This window comes from Erythranthe guttata, chromosome 5 (assembly GCF_056151865.1).
Source record: "Erythranthe guttata isolate IM_541 chromosome 5, IM_541, whole genome shotgun sequence".
Lineage (NCBI taxonomy): Eukaryota > Viridiplantae > Streptophyta > Magnoliopsida > Lamiales > Phrymaceae > Erythranthe > Erythranthe guttata.
In genome coordinates, this window is record NC_142537.1 from 9,904,716 (window position 1) to 9,926,230 (window position 21,515).

Here is a 21,515-nt window from a genome sequence, read left to right on the forward strand (position 1 = left end):
TATTTTTGGTGCTTTATGTAAATGACATTCTACTCATTGGGAATGACATAAAAATGTTGCAACAGACAAAAGCTTGGTTGTCCACACGTTTCTCAATGAAGGATTTTGGGAGAAGCATCTTACGTATTGGGAATACGTATCTATAGAGATAGAGCAAGAAAGATGGTAGGCTTATTTCTAACCCTGTACATAGACACCGTTATGAAACAAGTTAGCATGGAAGAATCCAAGATGGGATTCTTGCCAATGTCCCATAGGGTTCGTCTCTCGAAATCTATGTGTCCTCAGACACCTAGTGAAATCGAGGTGATGAAAAGGACACCTTATGCTTATTACATAGGAAGAATAATGTATGGCATGCTATGTACTAGACCCGATATTGCGTATGCTGTAAGTGTCACAAGCAGATATAAGTCTAACCCCGGTCCTGCTCATTGGAAGGTCGTGAAAGATATCTTCATGTACTTACGAATAACTAAGGATATATTTTTTGTCTATGGGGGTGCCGAGTTGAAATTAGGGCTTTATTGACTGTAGTTTTCAATCGGATGTGGACGACTCAAAGTCAAAATCGGGATTTATATTCACGCTTAATGGTGGTGTAGTGTGTTGGAAGAGTTCCAAGCAAAGCATGACGGCCGGTTCCACTACCGAAGCTGAGTATATTGCAGCGTCCGAAGCTGCAAAAGAATGGACTTTGATAATGAAATTCATCCAAGAGTTGGGTGTCATTCCTAATGCTAATGATCCACTACCGTTGTACTACGATAACACCAGAGCCGTGGTGCAAGCTAAGGAGCCGAGATCTCATCAGAAGTTCAAGCATATTCTAAGGAAATATCATGTGATCCGAGAGATCAGTGATAGAGGTGAAGTCAAAGTAGAACGAGTCACTTCGGAGGAGAACGTTGCAGACCCCTTCACGAAGCCTTTACCAAGGTCGGTCCATGAGAAACATCAAGAGTCGATGGGATTACGCTTTATGGGTAGTTGTCTTTAGGTCAAGTGGGAGATTTTTAGAGTAGGTGACCAACAATCCAACTTGTGGTTGTGGTATTTCAATTTATTCTTGTGATAAATAATTATTTTTCGTATTAATGATAAAACACCTTGGCATTCTATATCTTTGTCCCTTGTTCAAACATAGATATAGTCATTACAGTTATTACAATTACATGCAATTGATCTTTTAGGATCGTGAAATATTTACGTAAGTATTATACTGTTAAACTGTGTTCCGAGTCGAAGAGTTACGCCACCAATGAGGATATCGGCCTTTCCCATTAAGAGACTAACATTTAAACGGTATTGTGATATCGGCATGCATGACTGGGTGCTCGTAAGTTGACGAGTTCACTGAACTCCATCATCCTAGAAATCTCTAAGTGGTTCTCAATAATCGAGTAGAGATCTCTATGATATAGTTGTACACCATTAGTCCTTAAGACCTAGACATCACTGTGCCTTCACGAGAGGACCAACTGTATCGTGACTTGTCCATGAGTTCCACTGAGGACCGCCCCAAGGGCCAGTGTTCGTGCAGTCCAAAATCTAGTGGGAGGTCTGTGCATTGTAGTCGAGGATTCCATCGCTAGAATAGTCTTGGATGTCTTGTGTGTTCCCATAGTTTGTAAGTAAGTCTCTGGCCAGAGATGACTAAGTGATGATTAGGTAATTCGATTCTCTAAGTCATGCACGTACCGATTACAACACTTAGAACGATCGCATAGTTATTTAACTATTAAGGAGGTCTCGATGAACCAATGCCTCTAGTTCAATCTGGACATATGAATCGAAGGGATCGTACCGTACATTAACTATATCACACGGTTCTTGCAGGCACTTCATTTGTATCTAGGGAATCATGACCCGTAGTTGCTAGGCGCCAATCTTGATTCGTTGGGTGATTAAGTTGAAACGAGCTTCATCTTAATTGTAACTCTAGGAACGAGTTTAGACCAGAAAGAGTTGTGGACCCACGGCTAGCTAACACCTGAACCATCGAGGGTCACACTGCTCGTGCACTCGAGTTCTTTGAATAGACGGTCAAAGAAAAAAATGTTTAATCTTTGCATAATTGGAAGTCAGTATGTTTGAGTCTAACATTCGTAATTTGGAATTATGAATGAGAATAAGAAAAGGAAAGAACTAGGCAAACATCTTCGTGAACTTTCAAAATTGGGAAGTTTCCAAATTTAGAAGGTCCACTGAATTAGGGTTTCCACTTTTAGAAATTGAAAATCGAGAACTGGCATTCGTAATGACGAGGACATTACAATGATTCCGAAAATATAATTGTTGTAATTTTCCAATTATTGAGTTGTGAGAAACGAGCGACGAAAGATTAACGAACTTAAGTTGTTGGGCCCGGTCCAACTTAAGCCCGTTAGGGCCTTTATACAAGACACTATAAATAAAAAAATTATAGATCTTGCGCAATACCCAATAAACCCTAGCCGCTCTCACACACGGCTGCTGCCATCTCCACCGCCGCCGTCGCCGGAAATCGGTGCCCCACGCGCCGATACTCTTCGGTAGTTTTATTCCTTTTGTTTTATTCTTAACTTTTGCGTGTCTAGTTCCACATATTTAGTAGAACTTGGTATACGAGGTGAAATCCGAGATGAGGAAGACAAAGAAGTCAAATCGGCGAGAAGCACTCGCCGAACTGCCGCCGCACGCACCCTCACGTGCTGCCCGAAGACAGCGCGTGATTCACACGCACCGCCGCTGCCCACGCGTCCTTCGCCGCCGCTGCTTCCGACTGCACGGATTGGTTTCGGTGGTAGTTTGCTTCAATCCGAGAATTCGCCTCACGCTTCAAGAGGTAATTTTCAGATCCGTACTAGATTAGGTTTTAATTTAATTAGATTAAATTAAATGGTGATATTCGCAGTATGTTTTCGCTTGAATGTTTTCGTGAAATTGTTTATGTATGAATTATGATGATTTCGCTTGAATTTTTTCGTGAAATTATTTATGTATGAATTATGATTTACTGCGAGCATGCTACATGATTTAATTATCGAATTAATATGCATGTAGTATTTTAATTTGCGCTGGAAGCATTAAGGTACACAATTAATTGCTATTATTGAGTATGTGTTTATGTGATTAAGATTGTTTTTCATATAAAATTTTTGTTTTCCGCTGCATACACGTGCCTGATCCCCAACATCAAGTGCTACGAATAGGGTCTGGAAGAACTTCTCCGATGTCGACATCCAAATTTGCTCCATTCTTTCTTCATTATAACCTTTTCCGGACATGGCCAAAAAAAATTTTGTCCTTGAACTCCTTTTTTTTAGACTAACAAAACATAACTTAGACTCTAAGAAACTCTAAACAAAGAATAAAAATTTGTTTTTGTTTTTTTGTGTTTTTTTGGACTTTGCAGACTTAACTTAGACTCTTAGAAACGTCATATAAAGAACAAATTTCGATTTCCTATTATTTTTTGTATAGACTATAATAAAATTAACAAAGAGTAGAAGACTAAAAACCAATGGACATGAAAAGAAATATAATAAACAAAACACGAAAAAAGAATGACTCAACAATAAAGATATACAATGACGAAACCTTGTTAGGAAGATGGCTCTGATTACCAAATGATATGAACCACATCAAACATGTGACCAGACCCGATAATAATACTTCGGATATCAATTCCTTGATCGTCCAAAAGAAGGAATTAAAGGGGTGGAACTGCGACCCGTTGCCTATAAAGAGATAAAAACATTGGTATGTGAAGACACCACAATCAATTGTGAAAGGTCGATTGATAAGTCTGGGTGAACGCACGGAATACTCCGATATGTTCAAAAATTCTTTAAAGAACTAGAGAGAACAATCTCAATGTCATAACCAAAATCCGTCCCTAATAGAATGCCATATTGGCAACATATTTATTTTAAGTGCTAAAAAGACTCATTTTTCACAAGGAAAATGACTTCTACCTAAACTATAATCAGGAAACTTATAATTAAGTTAATTATAACCATTGAATAAATCTCAAATAATAAAACATGATATATCCTACAATAAAAACGTGTATAATTAAATTAAATAACTTAAACATCATTCGACTTCATGATCACTCTTCTAAACTGGCGTAGACATTTGGTTGTGCACGTGAAGAAACCGCAATCTCGATTTCAACAATGTTACACTTTTAATCTCTCTCATCTCAAAACATAAAAGTTGTAGACCTTCTAGTTGGCTTTTGTTAGAAATTTGAATCATTTTAATTGGAAGTCAGATGAGAGATTTATAAGGCGAATGGTAAACGCTACCATAATCATACGGAACTTTCGGGATGCATGAAATTCGACATGTGCAACGAGTTCCCTTTCCCTTTTCTTCCAATTCCAAACCATGGAATATTCAATCAACTCCCTTGTGTTGATTCTTACATTTCAAATATGAAAAAATCCAATAAACTCAAGCGCAAAATCTTTTTCCAATTCTTCATGTTGGAGCTTGTTAGGATCGTATCACTTTCTCTTATATAGAGGTCAAAACTTGGTACAAATGCAAGAGATTATTTGTGCAGATGAAATTTTCTTACTCGCCGGTTCGAACGGAAGTTCAAAATTTCAAGGTGAAACTGGGATGACCGTCTCAGATTTCTTAACGTTCTGTCCAATTTTGCATCACGAGACGACCGTTCGAAGCATTTTTCATCTACTTTTGACTATGTTAAATTCCAAATTTAGGATAACAACATGAAATACGAGTTGTGGCCTTAATAAGCGAGTTGTCCAATGATGCTTGAATCAGGTGATTTGAAGTTCTGATGGGAGATATATGCTCGAATTTATGGACAATGTTAAAGATGTTGTGTAATTCCTTCTTCCAATTTGATTTAATTCCTTAACTGCAACTTTTGTCGTTACTTTTTAACCATTTTCCTTTATGAACACTACACCTAATTGTCCTAGTGCACCTATAAAACACAAAATCTACCAATTAAACAAAAAATGTAAATTAATCTAAATAAAAATCAAAATAAAATGAAACGCATTGACTGTAATTTCTACAAGAAACACACCCCAAAACTTGAAATTTTACTTGCCTTCAAGCAAAACTATTGATTTTCAAATAAACAAATGCTTCACAACATAAAGATTAATGGTCAACTTCACGTTCTCAGAACTTCCAAAATTTTCATGACAATTCTAAAAATTCAAAGACACTTAATTGCTTACCATTACCAAGAACAAAAAATCATGCTATCTCTTCAAGCATTCAATATTTGTAATCTAAAAATAGAGAAAAAATATGCTTACATAATCATGGTTGACTTCAAAGACTCACCGAATGTCTCTACATCGCTAATGTCGAATCTTTAAACTATTGGAATCATTAGGAATTTTTGGCTTTCAATTGTTGGGCTCTTTGGTGGAAGGTAGAAAATATGGGTGTTAATGACTACTCGTCTCCTTTTTATCTAACATTATTTACTAAGAGTTGCAGTGAAGGGATTTTTAAATTCTTTTCTTGAATTGAGGTGCTTCGCCGAGATTTGAAGATTTGGTCTTTTAGAACTATTGTTTCATCTCTTAGGAATTATTACCCCACTCGATTCTCAAGAGTTAAAAAATCTCCAATTTTACTCTTGAAATATAGTTCGAGTTTTTATTTCAATTTTTCGCTCATTTTCTCTTTTGTCCTTCTAGTTGTCTTCTTCTTCTTCTTCTTCTTCTATTTTCTTTTCCCCTTTTTTAAAAAAAAGAAGGAATTAACTAATTTTCCAACCAAACACCAAAGGATAATTTATCAAGAAACCTCCATCTAATGTATCCACTTCACTTTGGCTAAAAGAGAAAACACCGTTTGTTTAGGGCTTAATCAAGTTTCTAATGATAAAAAATATTAAAAGGTAGGCTTGAAAGTCTCAGACGATTCAAAGAAGGCCCAAATCACATCCAAATCACTCAACGACACAATACTTCACTCTGCAAAATTATATGATATAGCCTAATTACTCCAAGGTTACAACATTTTTCATCCACAAAATCAACACCTAAATAGATATTCCTAACAATGACTTACTCCTAAGTTACATTGAATCAAGAGCTCACCAAAATTCAATCTTAGGTAAAGAAAGCCAAGCAAGTGATTTCATCATAAAACATTGGCCATCTTCATTACAATTCTCCGATGCCTTAAAACTCAAGCATTTTTTTTTCGTTTATAAATAAAACAACAAAAACGAAAATAAACTAAAACAATCAAAAAGAAAACAAAAATCCTAAAGCACAAATAAAGCATATAAAAGTGATTTCATTCCCCAAACTTAAAATTTTCATTATAGCGCGAATTCAATGACAGAAAACACCTGGATTAGTCAAAATGCCCGTCTCCAGGCTGCACTCCTTTATTTCGCCCGAAAGTCTTCTCGGACGACCGTTTTGATCTTTAAACTGTGTTTCGGACGGTTGTCCGAATGTGCAATATTGGACATAGAGCTGAAGAATTTTGGACTGTCGTCTAGATTTTCCTCTTGATTTTCGGACGGTTGTCGGAATGTGCGATTTTTGACAAAGAACTCCAAAAGTTTATGACCGTGTGAATTTTACCTCATGATTTCGGACGGACGTCTTGGTTTGTAATATGCACTTTTCGACCTGAAAACTAAAAGACAAGTAAATTGTTAGAATGCATGCTTATAAAAATGATAGGAAAAATAAAAATAAAGAAATATACAAGAAAACAATAAAAGATAAGGTTGCCTACCGAGAAACGTTAAGTTTATAGTCTTCAGCCGAACTTTGCTTCTTTTTCTTCAAGCTAAAGTGACGAAAGACACTTGGAGATCCTTGCTATCTCCCCAATAATGCTTTAACCGGTTGTTGTTCACTTTGAATATTCAATCGGAGTCCCGATCCTTTATCTCAATGGATCCATGCGGGGAACTGTCTTGGTCAATATAAATGGCCCCGACCACCTCGAATTGAGTTTTCTTAGGAACAACCGGAAACATGAATTTCACGATAGCACACATTGGCCTTTGTGAAATTGACGTTGCAAGTCCTTGTTCTCGTGGCACCGTTTTAAAAAGAAAAAGTCAAAATTAAACATTTTGTGGTCAAAATTGATAAAATTGCATTAAATTGGGGTTACAATTAGGAATTGAGTTTTAAGAGTTGTGGGTAATTTTGTCATATACATTAATTTTGCCTTTATTTATCATACATATTAAAGGGATGAGCTTATTGGCTAAAGAGATATAGCCCATAAACCTAGAATAATAAAGATAGTCGGCCATGGAATTGTTGAGAAAAACCTGCACCAAATCCCCCTGTGTTCTTTTTCTTGCGTAAAACCCCTTGTATTTTATTTATTTTGCACGAAATGCCATTTTCCATTAAAAGTTAACGACGTTAACTATTGAGGGAATTTTATGCAATTTTTTTATAACAGAGTGGGATTGGAATCTTAGTCGACTAAGAATTATTTTTCAAAATGAATATATATATTTTTAATTTTTTTTCGATTTTTTTTTCCACTTTTATTTATTTTTATTTTATATTAATTATTTTTTATAAAAAAAATAGTTGAATATGTCATTGTGATAAATAGATGAAAACTAGAATAATTGTGTCAGTAATGTATCTAATCATAGCAGAATAATATTAGGTCCAATTAGTTATCTCCCAATTAGTCAAGATAAGTCATGACAAAATTATTTCGACCCGGAAAATAATAGGCCAGACTAACCAAACATCAAACTAAATCTTACTAATTAGGTAATCTTAACTAACTATGCCAACCAAACGGGGCCTTAAGTTTTTTAAGTGAGTCTAGTAAGATTTTCTGCACATTCTAATTAGGAATCCATTGACGAATTTAAGGAGGAGGTCGATTTGTTATCCAAGTATCGAATGACCTTGCACATTTTACATTGTGGTCTGCATACAAAATAATGAGGCATATATGTATAGCTCTAATCTTCTTTTTGCAACTCATTTCTTGCCCTCCTTGATTCCCTGCGGGGACATATTACATGCGTTCATTGCTATCAAAATCGTACGATTTACGATTTGAATCGTATGATTCGATTAGATTTGAATCCTTCTCAATTCAAATCGTTGAATAAATCGTAAATCTTAAAAAATCGTACGATTTACATTCAATTTTCAGCAAAAATATATATTTCCAGAATAAAATAAAAAATTGTGCTAAAATTTAGATTTTAAGTACAAATACAATAATATATGATAATTCCTCATAATACCAACACTTTTACATCGTATAATGACTATTTTTAATATTGTTCATCTGCAATTGTATTTTTTTTAAATTAATAATATTTTTACTGTACTTTACAACTCTAATAACATTTTAAAGTAGCATATATATTCAAGACAGTTTTATTCTTATTTTTTTTCAATGTTATATTTGATTTACTCGGACACACGTCCATTGCCATGCATTGACAAATACTACAAATTAAATGAAATTCTTTTGATATTAAACTTTTTTTTATTGTGTTAAATTTTTGTATAGTCCATTTACTATTAAATTTTAAATATTAGGTTATTAATCATATAACCTTGTAGTTTAATATTATACAATGTCTCATAAATATGTGTACATCATTTAATATATTAATATTTTAATGAAATTTAGTAAATCTTACGATTTTCGATTCGATTTACGATTTGATAACCATGCATGCGTCAATCAATTATCAGTGGTACTTAAGTATTTGGTCGTGGTTCCAATGAAAATTACTTTAACTAGGATCGTGCATTCGACTTTCTGTACTCAATACCAAACCGATTTGATCATGTTCAATTTTATTTTAAAAACTGTACTAAATATATGTATTAGCGGACGTAACTTTTGATCGGATACTGGATATCATTTTATCTTTTATCATTAAAAAAAGGGGTAATGGTAAACAGGCCCATGACAAGGGCACTTAATTAAAAGAGGGACATCCAACATTTTTGTCTTTCAAATAAATCCAGTCCATTCAAACTTATTTGCAAATAAGGAAAATCCTTTTATATATACCAAAATTACCCCCAGTTCATTGAAACTCAATCCAACTCCAATTTCATGATTTACACCACAATTTAGCCAAATTTCATCAATTAACCAATTTTAACCCTAATTTCAATTTTGTACCCAATTTTGACCCGCCACCACCGGAAACCGCCGGTCTCCGGCGTTGACTTTTTTTTTTTTTTTGAAAAACTTTTTTTTTTCCTGAAATTTTTTTCCGGCCAGGCAACTGCTGTTGACCGCCGGGTCTCCGGCGTCGACTTTTTTTTTTTTTTTTTATAATTTTGTTTTTTCTTAAAAAAATATTTGATTTAATATTACTGTCTTGGCTGCTAAATTACTGTCTCCGGCAGTTATTTAACTGTCGGAGACAGTAATTTAACTGTTAATTGACCTTTTTTTTTATTCAAAAATATTTTAATTAATATTATTGTATTCGTTGCTAAATTACTGTCTCCAGCAGTTATTTAACTGTTGGAGACAGTAATTTAACTGTTAATTGACTTTTTTATTCTTAAAAAAATATTTTTTTTTAATATTATTGTATTCGATGCTAAATCACTGTCTCCAGCAGTTATTTAACTGTTGGAGACAACAATTTAACTGTTAATTGACTTTTTTTTTTCTTAAAAAAAATATTTTAATTAATATTACTGCCTTGGATGCTAAATTACTGTCTCCAACAGTAATTTAACTGTCTCCAACAGTAATTTAACTGTCTTAGACAATTGTATTAATAATATTATTGTTCGGGAAAATAATATTCATAATATTACTGTCCCAAACAGTAATATTACTGTCTTAGACAGTAATTTAGTAGCCAAAACAGTAATATTAATTAAAATATTTTTTTCCTAAGAAAAAAAAAAAAAAAGTCAACGCCGGAGACCGGCGGTCAACGGTGGTTGACCGGCCGGAAAAAAATTCAGGAAAAAAAAAGTTTTCAAAAAAACAAAAATATTAAGGAAGTTGGCCGGAAAAAAAATATTTTCAGAAAAAAAATTATTTTCTGAAAAAAGAAAGTTTTGGGGGTTAATGTGATATATTTGTTTAAATCCGGGGTCAATGTGTAATATTAAGGAAGTTAGAGCATAAGGGGTGGAATTGATAAGAATTATATTATTAAGGAAGTTACAGCTGTTCTTTTTTTTTTGACCAAAATGCATTTAAGTCCCATGTGATGGCATTTTTTGCCATTCGCCCTTCAAAAAACGATATCATTCTCAATTTAGTTAATTCTAATTTCAGTCCATTTTTGTGCCTTAAGTTTATTCTTCATCTGATTTCCAATTTTCGTTACTTTTTATTCAAATTTAATTTTAGTTTTAAATAAAAAGAGAAGAAAAAACAAAGTAGAATGATGATTTCTTTCATCTCCTTAATTTCAGTTTGATATCATGTCACAATAAGTTCACTACTGGAGGGTCCTTCCATTCATATCACGTCATTTTCATTTTTATTTATCCGTTTCATAATGTATGAATAAACAAGGACGAATTACAAAAAAAAAAAAACCGGTGACAAGAGCACTATATTAAAAAAAAAAAAATGATATCTTAATTTTTGGTCTTGTAAATATATCTATCCATCAATACTTATTTGCAATTACGGAAAAACTTCTCATAAATATCAACTCCATAACTTCTTGAAACTCTAATTCGCCCTAATCGAATGATTTAAACTCAAAATTTAGCCCCAATTTCATCAATTAGCAAATTTTGACTGGCATTGTTGTTGTCTGTCAGTCTCTGATTTTTTTTTTCTTTTTGCCAATTTCTTTCCAGTCAGTCGCCGCCGGTTTCCATCGTTGACTTTTTCATCTTTTGAATATTTTTTCTCATCACCGAAGTTGACCCTTTTTTTCCCTTAATTTTTTTCCACCGGTCGGCGATGGTCTCCGGTGCTGAATTTTTTTCTTCTAACTTTTTTTACCGCCATAAAATAATATTATTGTTACCAATATTATTGTTTTTTATCGCAATTTTCCTGTCTCAAATAGTAATATTGTTGTTAACACAATATGTTACTATCTTGGCCAACAATATTAGTAATATTATTGTTAATACAGTAGTATTAATGTGTCAATAATAATATTATTATCTTGATCTGCAATATTACTGTCTCGGACGTTAAGTAAGTTCTTCTCCTTGAGGCTGGCTCAAATTTAAACAAATGAATAACCTGAAACCGACCCGACCTAGCAGGTACAATGCTTATAAACTCGAGTAAGTGTTATATATTATGAATTAATTCAAATATAGGTTGAATGATGAGAGTTTTGGAACATTTATAAAAAACATAATTTACTTTGGTCATTTGAGTGTGCATGCATCCTTTTGATTTGCATATGTCACTACAAGAAATATTGGTTTTAGTGACGATTATGTATGGTCGCTAAAAGTTAGAAAATGGTAGCTAAAACTTCTAGCGACCAAATTAAGCTTGGTCACCGGTGGTCACAACAGGGTAGTTACTAAAAGTACTCAGCGACAAGAAAATTAATTGGACGCTAAAAGATGAGATTTAGCGGCGAACTAATAATGGTCACTAAAAATATAATTATTAACGACCAATTTTTGACTCGCTAATGTAAATTATATGGTGGCAATAATATTAACATGGTTGCTATAGCAACATATATAGTGGCCATATAATTTTGGTCGCTAAATGATATATACGTATAGTGACCATATTTTATTGTTGCTATAGGATATATATTTGGCCACCACATTTTTTGGTTGCTACACAATATACATATAGTGACGATATATGTTGGTTGATAAATAATATATTTGTTGGTTGCTAAAATATTTACATATAGTGACCATATTATTGGTTGCAATAGTTTTTACATGGTTTCGACATTTATTAAATTTACTGACCAATTCAAACCAATAATTAATTGATTACATTAATCATTAATGTTTATTTGCAACAGTGGGTGTAAAAAAATAATTAAAATAAAACTAAAGATTGTAAATTTACATATTATCAATCGAATGTGAATATTATAATTTCAATCTATCATACTGAATACAATAATAAATCAATCATTCCAAGTAATAAGAAAGATTCCTATAATTATTTCATAATAAATTCCACTTCATAAATTGTTAAGCGACAACAAATATGACTTCCATGATAACGTTCTTTCACTTCATCAAACAGTCCAACCTGAAAAATGGTAAAAAAAAGATCAATTAGAAAATAAGAAGTAGAATTTTGACAAACTTTATGGTTCATTTTTATATAACGTACATTCGGTATACCTGGATCCACACCTGGATCCACGACAAATAAATCTCGTATAATCGTGAGCAACACCCGGTAAGCTAATACTACTTTCTATGTCAGCTCCATATGAAGTAAGAGTGTTGTTTCGTTCAAATTTATACATGTCAAAAAAACATGGTCCTTGCATTCATAAAAGAGAGAACAAAAATTAAGAATATTTAGCAAAAATCGTAACGATGAGATCAATACATTACCAAATACCAATTCAATTCAGTATACCTGGATCCACGACAAATAAATCTCGTATAAACATGAGCAACACTCGATAATCTTATATTATTTTCTGTATCAGCTCCATCTGAAATAAGAATATTGATTTGTTTAAATTTATACATGTCAAACAAAAAGCCAGCTTGAGGTAACAAAAGAGAGAACAAATTGAATTGAATATATTTAGAAAAAATTGTAACGATGAGATCAACACATTACCAAATACTGACTCAATATCGTCCAACCAAGAATTTACTTAACGTACCCATATGATGTTATGTATAATTCCTGCACATCATAGCAAATAATATTTTTTCCTATTAAACACCAATAAAGATATTACATAGAAAAAATTAAAAATAAATAAATAACACTCTTGAACCTAAATATATGGTACCAAAGAACAAAATTCAATATATTGGACCGACCTTTTTGTGTAGAAGTTTCTTCCCATTGAAATCAATTTTCTCCAATAGTATTACTTGATCAAAATAAGACGTGCCACACGAATTAAGTAAATAACTTGAAGAAATAACTAACAAAGTTTTCTCACCTCGAGTTAGCACCAACAGCAGCACCATAGACCAAAATTTTCTTAGGTAAACAACAACGAATAACACACCTGAAATAAGAATCCATTAGTTTCTTAAGCTTCACTTTCGATCACATTACTTTATTGTTGCTCAATGTGCATAAGACAAATTTCAAATAACTGATGACTCAGATTGATGCTAACTATGAACATTAAACTAAAATCCAACGTTATTTGTTGTCACATTTTCTTCCAAAAATTGTAGCAGGCCGTATGCTTATCCAAATTGGGAAAATAATATACCAAATAAAAGGTCACAACTTTATCTACAATTTTCGCGAAGATACCAACCCAAATCACTAAGATAACACAGCAATAACAGCCCGAAGAGATGAATACAGAAAAAACTGCCAGAATTGTTTTGGACAAAGTCGTTTGCTGTCACAGCTTATTTGAAAAATCATAACAATTTGTAGAGTTATCCAAATCGACCACAAAATATACAAAATCAAACCTGACAACTCAATATACAAAACATCAGAAGACACATAGCCTAAATTATTACTCCAACATAACAAAAACAGCTCCGTAAGATGATTAGGCAAAACTGCCCTGTTTTTTGACAGATTCACTGTCGTCTGATTCCGACCCCTAAAAGGCTATACCACGTGCTCGAATTGGAAACAATTAACCACTTACATTTAGTTTTCGAGGTCCTCTACGAGTTTTGAGAAGGAATTATTCCCAAATTCACACTCCAAACCCTTCGATTTTGGCTCCGAAACAGGTGCGGTAGCAGATTTTATTTCCCTTAGGGTTCTGGCGAGCAGGCTGAATTTCCGTCTCGAAATTGAATTTTTCTTTTTATGGTGGAAAAGGAGAAGAAAAAAATCGAGTTCTGTTACTTATTACCATTAATAATCTTAACATTTGAAAAATAACACTAGGAAGAAAAACAATTAGATGATGATATTTAGGTCTTCATAGAAAATATGTTTTCCTGACTTATTTCTCGAGGTTTGTAACGGTACCTTCTATCATCAATAATCCACCGCTAAGACCTCCGTTCATTTAATTCTTTGAAGAGCCAAAAGCTGAACTTCAGATTACGGCCACCATCGGCGACCTCTGCCGGAAATCACCAACACCGGTGTACATCTAAACTCACAATTATTCCAACGGTGGGTCCCAGGGTTCGCCGGAACGGAACGGGAACGGTGCCCTCCGTTCCGGAATCCTTAACCAAATCGATTTTCACACCGTGACTCGGAGAGAAAAATCTGATTAAAAAAAAGAAGAAAAACGGAAAAAAGAAGACGGTGAGGGGCCTAGTCGTGGTTTGATGGATACCTAAATCTGAGTCAAAGGTTTTTTAAGTTTCCAAAATTTGCAATCTAGTACTTATGGCTTTTTATTTCTCTTAAAGTAAACATATAATTTCATAGCTTACAATTTCACCCCCTATTTTTATATCTCAAAGGTATAAAGAATTGTTCAAAAATTAAGATTAGTTTTTTAATGACAATTTGAATAGTATTCTACCGTAGTATTTGGACATAAATTATATTTTTTTGAAAGAGAGAAATAATTTGGAATGAAAGAAATGAGTGTAACGAAACAATGAGAATTGGTTATGTTTTTCCATTATTTGCATTTTCGCCCTCCATCTTTCTTTCTTTTCTTTTCTTTCCTTGATTTGTTTAAAAATTCAATTACTAATCAAATCGATTAGATTTTCATAAGTAGTTTCGTACTAACCAAATTAAAGTGGTTACTAACAACTCAATTAGAAGGTTGTTAATAGTTAAATTAAAGGCTTGTAGCAACCGTAAAAAAAATTGATGTTAAATTGGTCACTATTGACAATAAGTTATAGTGACCATAAAAATTGTCGCTACAAACTTTAACTTTAGTTGCTACAAGGTGTATAACTATTAGTGACCACTTATAGCTACCAAATGTTCGCCGGTCGCAAAAGGATTTGACCCTTCCGACTTTTGCTACCAAATTACTTTTGGTTACTAAATGTGAATATTCAGTGACCATTTAGCTATGGTCGCTGAGAATTTGGTCACTGAAACTAGTTTTTCTTGTAGTGTCTAATAATTGAGTTTAGGACCATGCAATATGACACTCTATGTCAAATACAACGAACCACGTCATGAGTTTGCGTATACAAATTTGATATAATTTGATGAATTATAAGTTCTAAATTTATCCGTCAACATCCTTGGCTGGAATCCACTACAGCGCAGCTAGCACATGCACAAAACAGAAAATTAACATGATTGATTATATATATATATATATGATGTTCTTTTTCATGATTCTTAATTTTTTTATTAAGAAAACGAGACATGCATATTGTTTCATGCATGTTACATCCTGAACACACTTTTTTATGTCTCTTGATCAGAGGAAATAATGACTAAGTAAGATGGTATTATTTATTTATGAGATTGAAAAATCAAAACATATATGTAATATGTGGCTCTACCTATCAATTCCATGTTTCTGATGTACTCAACAACAAACCTATTTTTTCCCTGGCACAGTGAGTCACATGATCAACACCCAACACCAACACACACACACACACACACACACACACACACACACACACACACACACACACACACACACACACACGTACCATTTTAATTTACAGTTGGGAAATAAACCAACTTAATTAATTATTTAATTATTGCAGCAAAGTGAGCCCACTGATATCATGTCAAACATTAATCCTTTCTGGATATATAAAACAATTAAATATATAATATCTCCAACATTACATGTGCATGCATGCTACACCCATTTATATCCCTTTTAGCCTTTGTTGCATGCCAATTTCAAACCCATTTTCTTTAAACATTTAGTTTGCATTTGATGAATTCGAATTTGGATATATTTTCAAATCCAGAATAATATATAATTAAGTTACGTTTATGGGGATGAATTGATTTTCATATGACTGTAGTATTATTTATTAAATAACTATCAAAAAATTAGTATTTTTTTGTTTCAATTATATTATATTACGGTGGAAACTTGGAATCAATTTTAGATGAAGTCATTATTATTTAAAGTACTCCAAAGTCCTCTCATCAAATTGAGGTCAATCAGTTCACGTGCAACCTTATGTCGGTTGATTATGTATGTTAATTAATATCATATATATAAATGCTGCAGAAAAAATAAATAATTGAAATAGTTAATCCTTAAAGGGCATTATATTTCATTGAAAATTATAAACCGTTAGGGGATAGGAAAGTTATATTATTAGAGGAAAAAACAATTCGTCATTCATAATTATCATTCATCGCATGATCGGTTGGTTTCCTAGAATTGTCGATACAGGATTATATTTTAGGTGTAATTAACAACTTTATTCAGGACTGTGATTAAGGAAGTAGCAATGACACTCCACCGTGTATAATTGAAGTCATCACTACAAATTACTTTTCATTTTTGATAATGATTAAGGTTTCGACCGACGAGTGATTTGATTGACAAAGGCGGATCGCACATTGTTGAGAAAGTACGTGTACCCTAGACCTAGGCTTGTAGGGTTTTTAATGAGAGGGATTAGAGAGGAGAAAGAGAAAATTATATTATAATAATAAATAAATAAAGATTCTTTAGAAAATTCGGTTACAAATTAGGGAAGTATGTGAGAGACAGGATTTGAACCCTGCACATACCTCTACCTTCATGGTACATTATAGACTAGTCACCAACTCTCCTCCAAATGAGGGTTTGGTTTAAATTATTCAATTAATTGGGAAAAAAAAGGTAACTAAGCTCGGGGTTTAGAATGAGAAAGAAGAGAAAGAAAGTCGTACTAGATGATTAAACAATAACGTTTTTTTTTTCTGTAATTTTTTTTACAAATTTGAAGGTAGGGAGGAGGCCACTACCAAAAAATAGTGCTTTTGTAACACATCAAATCCGTCACAATGAGTGACGGAACTTGTGACAAATACGTGACAAAATCTAACAAAAATAACTACAGTACACTGTGACAGGTGAGTGTTCGATTTCGTGATGGATTTTGTGACAAACAAAATTCGGTTACATTGGAGTCACAATGTTTGTGACGGAAATCAAATTTGACATAAGATCCATCAAACAATTTTATGGACGTTGTTGGGTGCTAAATACCAACACGCAAGTGTACGTATCGCAAACAAGTAGTAAAGTAGACTCGTGAGAGTCGTATGTCGATCCCACAGGGAATACGCAAATTATTTAATCCTAAGTACCAAATCTTAACAATTACGATTTTTTATCCAGCCTACGCAGGGTTGTCGAATTAATTAACTAAATAAATTAAACTAATTAAGAAAGCAATTAAACACGAGAGAATATCAATATAAAACGGATCTAGAATTTTATCTTCCCCCTATGCGATAATTCTTCACCCAATTAATCTCCTATCATGCAAGTTATGATTCCCGATTATTAACCCAAGACACGAAATTACTCATAACCAGCTGTCGCTGTATTATAAGTCTATTATTCATAAAAGATTCACTATATGTCTATGCAAACCTAGTATAAATAAAGCATTAAATAACAAGTCTCGTAAACGGCTACCTAAGGTATTATCTATATGTCTACGATAATACATGCAATTGACACACTCATCCGGTGAAAACTACTCGAAGGCTCTTCTATCCCTGTTCTAATTATTAAAACGATCTGTCAATCAATTCTAACAATAACCAATAGCAACATAAATTAGCTACGTTCATGCGCTAAATAAGATCAAAATAGAAGAAATAATCGAAGAATTAAACTTGCATAAAAGTAGAAAAAGAGGTTCGAATTACCACATAGGGTCCAAATAAAATCCTAGATTAAAAACTTAGCTACTCGTAATTCTTATGATAAACAAAATAAAAATAAAAGAAATAAGAAAAACTATGCTTGAGTCTTCGTTGATCTTCGTTCTTCGTGTTTTGTGGTGTAAAATTTCGTGCTTATGGTGTAGAGACTTGTTGCTTTTATAGGCTTTTCTTTATAAGGAAGTAGTAGAAACCTAATAGGAATCAATTTCGCCACTTTCCCCCATCAGGATTTGTTCGTCGATTTGTGCCATGTTGGAGTCCGAATTTTGGAATGTTGTAAAAATAAGAATTGTAGCCCTTGAAATTAGCTTTCCAATGCCGCAAAAATTACCTAAGTTGGACTTCGTATGAGAGAGATATGCTCGAAATGGTGGACACTGTCAAAGCTGTGGCGAGATTCCTTCTTCCAATTTGATTTGTTTCCTTATTTGCAACTTTTTCCTTTCTTTTAGATCTTTTTTCCTTCATGGCCACCTAATTCTCGTTTTTCACCTATAAAACACAAAATCAATCAATTAAAGCACAAATATAATTAAATCTAAACAAAAGATCCACGCAAAGTAAACGTATTGAGTGTAATATCTACACTCAACACACCCCCAAACTTGAACTTTTGTTTGTCCTCAAGCAAGATCAAATCGTAAGCAAAAAACTCAACTACCGCATCTCATCACATAGATTAATGACTAACTTCACGTTTTCAGAACTTGTAATTATAATGAAAATTCTTAGGCATTCACAAGCTCAAAATTCAAAAGCACTTAGTCACTTACCATAGCCAAAAACTACAAATCATGTAATTGCTTCAAGTATCCAATATTTGTAAATTAAAGATAGAAAAAACTTATGCTTACATGTATATGTTTGACTCCAAATACTCACCAAAATATTCTACTCTACTAATATCGAACATTAAGCTATTGGGATCATTGGGACTTTTTTGCTTTCAATTGTTAGGCTATTTGGTTGGAGGTAGGAAATCTGGGTATATGTGGCTATTCTTGTTCGAGTGTGATTGGGCTAATATTCGTACGAACAAGAGGGACAACCAAGGCTTTACACTTGTGAATTTATCCAGGCCAGATGCAAAAGCAAATCCTTTTGTTCTGCTATCACAAGTATTGCAAGCATTCTACGTCGAAGATCCACGTGATAGGCCATGGGTGGTGCCTGTTGTTATTAAACCAAGGGACAACTTTGCTCTAAAATCTGAGGATCTTGTTGAAGTTGAAGATGGATGTTATGAGATACTTTCGATAAATAATGACATAAATGTTATAGATGTTATGGAAGAGTAACTCATTGTATTAGTTGATCAAATATTTTTGGAACTCATATTTGTAAATTTACCTTTTATTTGAATTATTTGTCGTCTTAGTGTTTTCATTAAGTTTATTTAAATTATTAATGTATTTAACTCGTCATATTATGTTATATGTGTTGTCTTAACTTAAAATTGATGCTAATGTATCTTGTTTTCTTGTTCAGGCAACCCGATTTGTGTATTTTCTATGTCAGGGTAAGGTTCGAGCACATGGCAAGGTTCGAGCACAGATTACGGTGTAGTAGTACACGTGGACTATAACGATGCAGGTCTTCCAGTCGGGCGTGGGAGGAACCGATTGGTGCGGGCCATTGCTAGTCAAGTTACACATTGTGACCTTTTTAGTCCTTGCATTTCTTCGCCTAAGCACAAAAAAGACGGTCGGGTTGAGCAATTGTGGTTACGATTCAAGGTATTTGAAATTATTAAAAATTTATAGTTGAATTCTTAGTTAGTTAAATTGATTTGTTGTATATGAATTTTTTTATTCTTGTTAGGACAAATGGAAACTTCCTGATGGAGATGCTACGAAGAAATGGTTCAATGCTACGGCCAATGCTCGTTGGAAAGATCATAGAACTAAAGTGTTGAAAAATTTTTATGATAGAGCACCAGATCTTGCCATTGCTAAGGCAAATCGTCCGGAGGGATTGATTAGTTCATCTACATGGGAGGAATTGTGTGATCAATTTTTTTCTATATCTGATTCTAGTGGTGATGGCAAGGTAAATTATATTTCTTTTGATTTTTTTTTCTAATTTGTCCTGTTCAAATAAATTTAATCGAAGTTTATTAACATGTGTATGTTCACAGTCCAAATCTGATAAATGCCGAGAATCCCGAATGAAAATCCCTACCGACCACCATTGGGGTCGAACTAGTATTAGTGGGTGGTCTCATGAACATGTAAGTCTAGTCTTATATATTTTTTTGTTATTTTTCGTATTATATTCATGCATGTATATTTTATATTAATTTTTTTTATAAATTTTTATTACAGCTTCAAAAATTTGGTAAAGCTCCTACCGTGGTTGATAAATATAAAAAGGCTATATGCGTATCGACCCATTGATGCCATTCGTGGAATCCGGGTCATCCACGGAGGAGGGTGAGAGGGCAGAACCATATACTGGGATTGGAACTCCTAAACAACGTGCTATTGCGGTAAGTTTTCATCCTTAATTGTTTTTATGTTGAATTAGTTGGTGGGTTTTTTGTTTTGGTATTGTGTGTTTGATCTATTGTTTGGTATATATGTTAAATTGTGTTTGATCTATTGGTTGGTATATATGTTGAATTTGTTGATGTGTTTTCTATGTATTGATATTTTTTTGGTATGTCCATACAATAGATGTTATGCTGCCCAATTTTTTGTTTAATTTATGAATTTATGGTTATTTATTTGTATTTTCAGGAAGACTTGGAAAGAGTATACGAAGACTGTATTAATGATGGAAAAGATCAAAGTACGACCGACTCAATAGCTTGTGAAAGAGTGTTGGGTAAGACAAAATTACTTGGGATTCAAAGCTCAACCACTAAGAAAGTTGCAAGATCAAGATTTTCTTCTGTTAGAAATGAAGAGTTGGAGACTAAAGTCGAGCTCTTAGAAGGAGAATTGCAAGAACCGCGAGATGAGGTGAGCTCACTTAAAGAATCTTTGAACTCATTACTTAATACTTTAAGACAAAAAGGAATTGTCGATCAGCCCGTTTCCAAAACTCCAAATTCGGGTACTTCAAATGACGACGAAGAACGACTCAATTCGGATTAATTTCATTGTGTAATGCTACAATATTTTTCTAAGTTTTTATGTAATTCTAGATTCGTATATGTAGTGTTGACTTGGTATTTAATTTTATGTAGACTTCAACTTTAAAATTGCTATGTAATTTAATTTAATAGTTTAATTGTTTTAGTGAAATTAATAATTATTTACAGGTAATTTATTATATATATAAAATATTATATATATATATATAATATATATATATATATAAAACTGTACAGTAAGATTTGCGACCAATATAATAATTTTCGTCGCAAATGAAGTGCGTCGATGTACTATATTTCGTCGTAAATCTTGTTTTGGCAGGACTAAATATTGCGACGAATAGTTAACATTCGTCGCAAACATTGGCGACGAACAAAGAAATATCGAGGCAATACGTTGCGACGATATATATAGTTCGTCGCCAATTAATATTATTTTATTTTTGTTGAAATTGTTATATTGCGACGAAAGTAATAAAAACGTCGCAGAAAATAGCGACGATAAAGTAGA

The 21,515-nt window shown here is 33.2% G+C and overlaps 1 protein-coding gene, 1 long non-coding RNA gene and 1 pseudogene across 2 annotated transcripts; 2 read left to right on the forward strand and 1 right to left on the reverse strand.

Annotated features, from left to right (window-relative positions):
* Positions 1-276: 276 nt before the first annotated feature.
* On the forward strand, positions 277-1,000 carry LOC148770577 (secreted RxLR effector protein 161 pseudogene; annotated as a pseudogene).
* An 11,243-nt stretch (positions 1,001-12,243) lies between these two features.
* LOC148770578 (uncharacterized) lies at positions 12,244-14,363 on the reverse strand. Its single transcript, XR_016031412.1, has 6 exons — positions 14,086-14,363; positions 13,754-13,914; positions 13,076-13,144; positions 12,742-12,810; positions 12,532-12,610; positions 12,244-12,432 (listed from the first exon to the last, which is right to left on the reverse strand). It is a non-coding gene; the product is annotated as an uncharacterized LOC148770578 (long non-coding RNA).
* A 4,687-nt stretch (positions 14,364-19,050) lies between these two features.
* LOC105953600 (uncharacterized) lies at positions 19,051-21,141 on the forward strand. Its single transcript, XM_088818253.1, has 5 exons — positions 19,051-19,643; positions 19,729-19,956; positions 20,045-20,137; positions 20,232-20,395; positions 20,646-21,141. Exons 4-5 carry the CDS (start codon positions 20,285-20,287, stop codon positions 21,003-21,005), a joined length of 471 nt encoding a protein of 156 aa, XP_088674379.1. The 5' UTR covers positions 19,051-19,643; positions 19,729-19,956; positions 20,045-20,137; positions 20,232-20,284; the 3' UTR covers positions 21,006-21,141.
* Positions 21,142-21,515: the final 374 nt, after the last annotated feature.

What these genes read in the sequence shown, in the direction of transcription:
- LOC105953600 (XM_088818253.1), top strand. Translation starts at nt 20,285, where the DNA reads ATGCGTATCGACCCATTGATGCCATTCGTGGAATCCGGGTCATCCACG. An exon ending in CTAAACAACGTGCTATTGCG is followed by an intron (nt 20,396 to 20,645) that starts GTAAGTTTTCAT and finishes TTGTATTTTCAG; the next exon opens with GAAGACTTGGAAAGAGTATA.